General features: G+C 47.5%; 1 protein-coding gene across 1 annotated transcript; it reads right to left on the minus strand.

The window, feature by feature from the left end:
- Nucleotides 1–5,403: 5,403 nt before the first annotated feature.
- LOC144159414 (uncharacterized) lies at nt 5,404–6,556 on the minus strand. Its single transcript, XM_077690891.1, has 2 exons — nt 6,545–6,556; nt 5,404–5,796 (listed from the first exon to the last, which is right to left on the minus strand). Exons 1-2 carry the CDS (start codon nt 6,554–6,556, stop codon nt 5,404–5,406), a joined length of 405 nt encoding a protein of 134 aa, XP_077547017.1.
- Nucleotides 6,557–6,953: the final 397 nt, after the last annotated feature.

The raw sequence follows: 6,953 nt of genomic DNA on the forward strand, positions 1-6,953 counted from the left end.
TGCATTCAAAATTTACCTAATGAATCGTTTCTGGATCTTTTTGCACATATTAACACCATCTGAGAAGAAGTCACCTTTTCAACTCAGCTTAACTTCAGCATGACCACCCAGTTTTCAAAGCCTTGTTAACCTGTAACCTGTGCTAACGACTTTGCAAACCAGCGTTCTTTTTTTTTTCTGACTCCTGTTTTGTGCAAAATCATTGAACGGCTGACGACTAATTGGCGCACAGACTGCCTGGAATAGCCACGGTTTCACCCGTCCCAAACGGCATCCCACTCCATTATTAGCACCAAGATAGTCTCTGGTTACTTAGCCGCGCGATCAACGGACCCCCTTATATACGAGGCACAGCGGTCTTCATACAGGCCATGGTGGACGTGAGAAAACGGTTTTGTCGAGACAGCCAGACCTACATATCTGAGGAGCTGGCCCTGGCCGGCCTCAGCTGCCGCACCAAAATCAATATCCGCACTTTTTGCAAAGACGCCAGAATCAACTTCACGGATCCTGCCCCGGTTGGGTTGGATGCCTACATCTTAGCTTCCACCTTTACCTTGGAATTTCGCAGGGCTTCATCCTGGGCCCACTTCTCTTTATATGGCAATGGCTCGAGCCTCTTGCAATCTTGAACAATGCACCGCAGCCGTGTTCGTAATATTCGCAGACGACATTAATGTGTGGACATAGACATGTAATTACAACACTGGATGATATGCTAACAGAGCTTAAACAGCCATCCATAGCATTGCGATTTCACTCGAGTCTTTAGCCTTCAATGGTTACCCGGAAAAAGTCAACCACTTAAGTTAAACGGCTGTAAGCTCTCAAAAAGGACTACCCGTGTAACTGCCTCCTAGCTCCTTCAAAGTAACCTTCACCGCTCAAACCAATCAGACTCCTGGATGTCTCAACTGGAACCGAAAATTCTGTTGCCTAATGGCTGAAGCTGCTAAAAAAGCGTAAACCTACTCTACACACCGTACAGTGACCATAGAAGAGATTCGGTGGACCCACTCACAAAGCTACCCTCACTACGGTTCTATAGTGGTCATGGTCACGCTCTCTTACGGCGCCAATGCGTATGACCTCAGCAAAACCAATCTTTGAGCACTGATAAAATACTCTGTCGGGTCACTGTCCCTCTCATAGGTGGCCTTTCGAAGCTCCTTAACGTCTCTCGAATAGAATGGGCCGTTCCTCTTGCGCTTATCACTCCCATCTTCAGAGTAGCCAAAGACCATGCCACCCTCAAGCAACGCCTTAATCACCAAGGCTTAGCTCTGATCACTTGCGGCGCCAAACGTGCGCTCCAGTCTCACAGTCTTCTCCACTACACTCGCACCATTGCGTCGACCCACACAGTAGATTTAACTCTACAAAAACCCATCAGCTAACAACGCGCTACGTAAGCGCCGCATTCAACCATACGAGGCCAGTCGCCTTGAATCTGTGCTGTACGCAAGCCTAACCACTACCCCCCCCCCCCCGGCCTCGCGTGGACGTGCCGCTTACTCCGCCCCTCCCCCTCTCTGGCAACCAGGCCTTACATAATCCCCCGCTTACACTATTTTTCATTTCGTTACATTTTATTCAGACGAACGATAAGTCAGGTGGACAGGCAAAAAGCAGATTATTTCTGCCAGACGGCGGCCTTCTCCCCCGTACTTGAGACATTGCACAGCAACGATGTGAAAAAAAAAAGAGATGTAATACAAGTCCGTGAAGGAAAGACGAAAATGTATGTTTTTCAATAGAAAAATAGCCACAATCACAGTAGTGTTGACAATCCATAAAAGAAAAAATACACAGATTGACGCTTTACGATTCCACACAGAAAATAATTTTTTAATTTTTCTCTTTAGCGTGAGCCATGACGTACTTTGTTGCAGTAATTGTACAATAGGTGGGTGCTAGTTAAGAAAGGTGGCAATTAAGTTCTCTAATTTCTGTGTACCATAGTTCTTTCGGATAATTAGCGTCCAAAGACAACACGGCCGAATATAGTAATGCACATTCACTTGTATATATATATAGGTTTCGGAGAAATAATGGGTTAAAACTGAACTAAAATTGAACTCCAAGCGATCCTCCATGCCCCCAACTTCTTGAACTTCGACTACGACGACCTTCTGCCGACTTACGTTCGCATCTTCTCCAAGTCATTCGAAGTCACCAAAGCGATACCGGCACATACTTACGAACGCATTGACTCATGAAATAGAAATTCTTCTCAATATCGACATCCTCAAATGAAACGAAACTCATATTCGCGTTGACTGGGTTCCAGGTCACGAAAACTCTTCCACGGAGAATCATGGGATTCACGCGACCGCACAGACGGCCAAATTATGCCGTCCGCTGGCTCCTGTGATTCGGATATACTGTACATGCACGTCACCCCTGATGGTGCAACTTACAAGGTACGAAGTAACGGAAAATCACCTGAAGGCAGTTACCCCAAAAGGACGTCTCGCGGTCCTACCTCCACGTCCCGATTCGGTAAAGTATTCATCAATTTATTTATTTATTTATTTATTTATTTATTTATTTATTTATTTATTTATTTATTTATTTATTTATTTATTTATTTATTTATTTATTTATAGGAACCTTACAGGCCCCATTGGAGGGCACAGAGTAAAGGGGGCATTTGAAAACGTAAAATAATATAAAGCTTAAATTTAAGACAGGAACATCGTAACAACAAACTATAAACGCATTATACATATTTCAAAGTCCAAAGTGATTACTTTTTGCCCGCACATGGACACTTGTGGCCGTTAACAGAGCGAAAAAGCATACAATTTGTGAGGAAAAAAACACAACATAGACGCAAATCGTGGTAACAGGCGTTACACAAAAATTTAAAACAGCATTAAATAGTGTAAAGCGCGAGTAGCTAACGGTGAAATGTTTCGGGGTTAGATATGGTGGTAATGTTATTAGGCAGCTCATTCCAAAGGCGAATGACCCGAGGCAGTGCGGATGAATTAAATGCATTGGTTGTACCGTATATGCGCAAGAAACTGGACTGATTACGCAATCTGCGTGAACAAAAAGAGGTATTTGAAGTGGTAGCCGGGTTCGTTTATGAGTGAAAATATATTTGAGGAAAAGGCACAAAACGGCAATATTACGGCGGCTATCTAATGGCTGCAGTTGCAGGTCTAGTTTTATTTGGGTTATGCTAGAGTTGACATTGTAGTTACGTGATCTGAACCAGGCTGCTCTTTTTTGTATCATTTCTATCATATTTATTACGTAGTTCTGGTGAGGAGACCAAATTGACGAGTCGAATTGTAATTGTGGCAAGATGAATGTTAGTAGGTGAATTTTGCAAGTTGCGACGTAGGTAACCCAGCGAACGTGGTGCCTTGGCGCATAAAGACGTTATATGTGGGACCCATGAAAGATCGGCTGTAAGAAGAACACCAGGGTACTTGTACGAAGAAGTATGGCAAAGCACGGTGTTATCTAAGTGATAAGAGAACGCTGTTACACGTGCCGGGAATGGAACGCACAGCGCGCGAGAGGTCGCATGACGCTATCACGTGGCATTCAGCGAGAGGGCAGGGGGTAAACTCGCAGATCTGCTCGGTGAGTTCCCCACCTGTCTCTACGTCTCCGCGTGGGCTCGTAGCTCAATCGGTAAGTCAACGGGCTCTCGCTCCGTTTCTTTCGTCGTGGGAGTTGACACCAACGGCCGTGACAGAACTCTTGGGCGGGGTGTATGTGTGTGTGTGTGGGGGGGGGGGCACAGGTACAAAGCTTCGCTTTAAATAGTGCCTTTCGGGAGGTTCCGGGAATCGAACTCGGGACCTTTACGCCGTGAAAGAGGCAACTTAACCACTTGGCCGCCTCAAAGACATGAGGGGTACAGGGATAGCAGCGGCTGGAAACAATAGCATGTGTAACCAATTGGAAAGAAAATAAAAACGCTTCCCGTGGTCCGAACAGAACCTGTGTCACTCGCGTTATGAAACAGGCGCTATCCGATTGAGCTATCAGGGCATTGCGTGCGCGCAGCAATTCATTTGCGTTCGTAGGGCGAGCATTGACATTGAACTTAGCCGCGGGTTCTGGCGTGTGCTAACGGGGTCCACTTTGGGAGAGATGGGAAAGCTTGTGGACGAAATGATCCGGGCCTGCCAGTCATGGAGAATTTTCAGCGGCAATTTCTGAAATAAATGTCAGGTGATTACATAAGACACGGAAACTTGGTGGCTTACTAAACTTAGAAGCATACTTAGGTCGGCTCCGCGGGCCATGGAACGAATAATGATCGACGTAACACTTAGAAACAGGGAACGAGCTTCCTGGTCAGAGAACATGCTAGAGTGGAAGATATAGTTCAACTAAAGGCAAGGAAATGTACTTGGGCTGGCCACGTAATTACGCTAAATCCCCATCGATGAACTACCAGGGTAACTGAGAGGACACAGAGAGACGGGCCTAGAAAAGAGGAAGGCCAATTGTTCGATGCTGGAATGAAATAACGAAATTCGTAGGCAAAGAATGCGCTCGACCAACGCGGGTCCGGAGCCTTGGAAGTCGATGGGACAGGCCTTCGTCCTGCAGTGTACCTAGTAGGCTGCTGCTGCTGATGATGATGCCACAGCGGGGCCCCGACGAAGGGAGAGGGGCCATCAGCTGTGTTGTTTCTCCAGCCTTGCACCACTAGTGCCAGCTGCGCTATTTGTTTTTTGAGGATGCGACCATAAGGACAGAGATTTTCACTTGTTTTTAGACTGGCAGTCCGCCATGGCTTTATTGATGATGCATTGTACACGTTTCTGAAGCTGCATGGAGACCGCCGAGATGAATTCTTGGCGCAGGCTTTGTTCTGTGTGCCTTGGTGAATTTGAACGCCGCCCGTTGCTGACACCATCTAGAAATAATTTAAAAAAATGTTGTTAGTGCATTCACTAACGCAACGGTTTCAAACGGGGTTTGAGGACAATGATAATATTAAATTTTACAGAGAAAACCATAGTAAAAATGGAATTTTAGGTGCCTCAGTGGCCTCTGGGGGACCAGGCCAGCCGTATAGCCGAGGAAATTTGAACAACCTGGAACCAAATCTTGGCACTCAAGAGTTGCACGCTTTGCCTCCTCCCAGAAAACTGGCAGCCACGAAATTTGTAGGCAATATCTAGAAGAATTCTTCAATGAAACTGTTGAGGCAGATGAGGCCCAGGGCTTCTTTGGTTAGAGCTTTCGCCGCGGCGTGAACGGTAGGGAACTACATTAGGTGAAAAACGTTGGCACGGTATTTTTAATGGCTCCATGCTCTTGACAACTTTTTGTGGCTGTATTTCATCGCACGAAAGACACGTAAAGACATTTACCGAACAAAGTTTCTTAAAAGCACGCTCACAGCGTAACTCACCCCGAACCCTATTAACCCTTGAGGGCGTAGTCAAGAGCACCGCCGGAGCCGAGGCCCCCATAGCCGAGGCCTCCTCCTCCAAGGGCCAGGCCTCCAAGGCCTACACCACCCCCGAGTCCGCTGTGGGCGACGACCGCGCCTCCACCGTGCACCTTGCTCACGTGGTGCACCGTCTTGACCAGGAAGGAGGGTCCGGCCACAGTCTTGGTGAACAGCGGACCGGGTGCCAGGAGAGCGACCGAGCTGCCCACTCCGACGCCGCCGAGGCCGACTCCTCCTAGGCCAAGTCCACCGCCGCCCAGGGCAAGTCCACCTCCGTAGCCGAGGCCTCCGCCTCCGAGGCCCACTCCCAGACCTCCAGCGCAAGCGGTCGCCACGAGGGCAAGGGCGACGAGGGCGAACACCTGGGTGAAACAGTCCCTTGTGCTCAAAAAGATGCCAGCATGTTTTACTTATGAGAAACATGCAAGACAGTCGAGACGTAGAGCTCTATCGTTCATTCATCATTTTGCGGGTTGCAGTTCACGGAAAAGTTGAAACACTTACGCTTCGTGCTTATCCTCCATAATTTGTAGCATATCACTCATCCGCTTCCCAGTGTCGCTACGACCGAAGTAATCTCAACATTATTGGGCGTATTTAGTTGTCAGACACGCGTTCAAAGTGAGTAGAGCTGCTTCATTTGAGTAATAACCTTACAAAATGCAATTCAGAGTTGCTTATTTTTTAAAAATATTTTTCAGAGTTGTGAAAGAAACGACTAATATACTCTTTAGGCATTTCGGCACATACCTCGAGAGCTACGTATTCGGAGAATGTTGCGGAAAATAGCCTCCGGAAGCGTTGATCCAGGACTGAAACAACGCTTCTGTGGCCTTTTCAGCTTCAAGTACTTAAGTCTTTATTCTGACAAAGGTAACGCACACCTACTTGGGGGTCTCCGTTCGCCGTATCCTGTAGCTCTTCCAACTAATCTTTAATGCATGATCTTCTTATAAACCATACACAAGTGTGGTATGAAACCCCGAAAATGCTTACGGTAACGCCACAACTTTCGTCAACAGTGCTTGAACGTCAATCAAAAATGGTAGAAGGGAGCCAACAAAATCACGTAGGCGGCATGGGCATTGGAGGCAAGTAAACGGTACTCACGAAAGTCTTCATGACTGGATTGGTCGGCTGGAAGCGAGCAACTTGCCGTTTGGAAGATGTCCGAGCTCTTAAATAGCTGAAGCCTCACCGTCTCTTGTCACGTAGCCTGCCAGCCCTATCGCACATTCTGCATGAGCGGCGCGTTCGCACTGAATCGCGTCGCGGCCCGCAAAGAGTTCCGGAAGTGATATTCTGTTTCTGATGTGCGATATTTCGCGTGGTGTCCCCAGAGTCAGAGCGGTGAAAACGTTGCGCAATGAGAGGGCGAGGAAGGAAACGCACCGATGGGCGGAAAGATGCGGCGGACAGACGTTCCCTTATTTTTACGAACGCGAAGTAGCCACGGGCTAATAAGTCCCGCGCACCGATACCTGTCCGCCCTGAAACCAAACCAGTACATTGCTGTGTC

This window comes from Haemaphysalis longicornis, unplaced genomic scaffold (genome assembly GCF_048455015.1).
Source record: "Haemaphysalis longicornis isolate Haplotype H1 unplaced genomic scaffold, Haemaphysalis longicornis Haplotype H1 scaffold_1, whole genome shotgun sequence".
NCBI lineage: Eukaryota > Metazoa > Arthropoda > Arachnida > Ixodida > Ixodidae > Haemaphysalis > Haemaphysalis longicornis.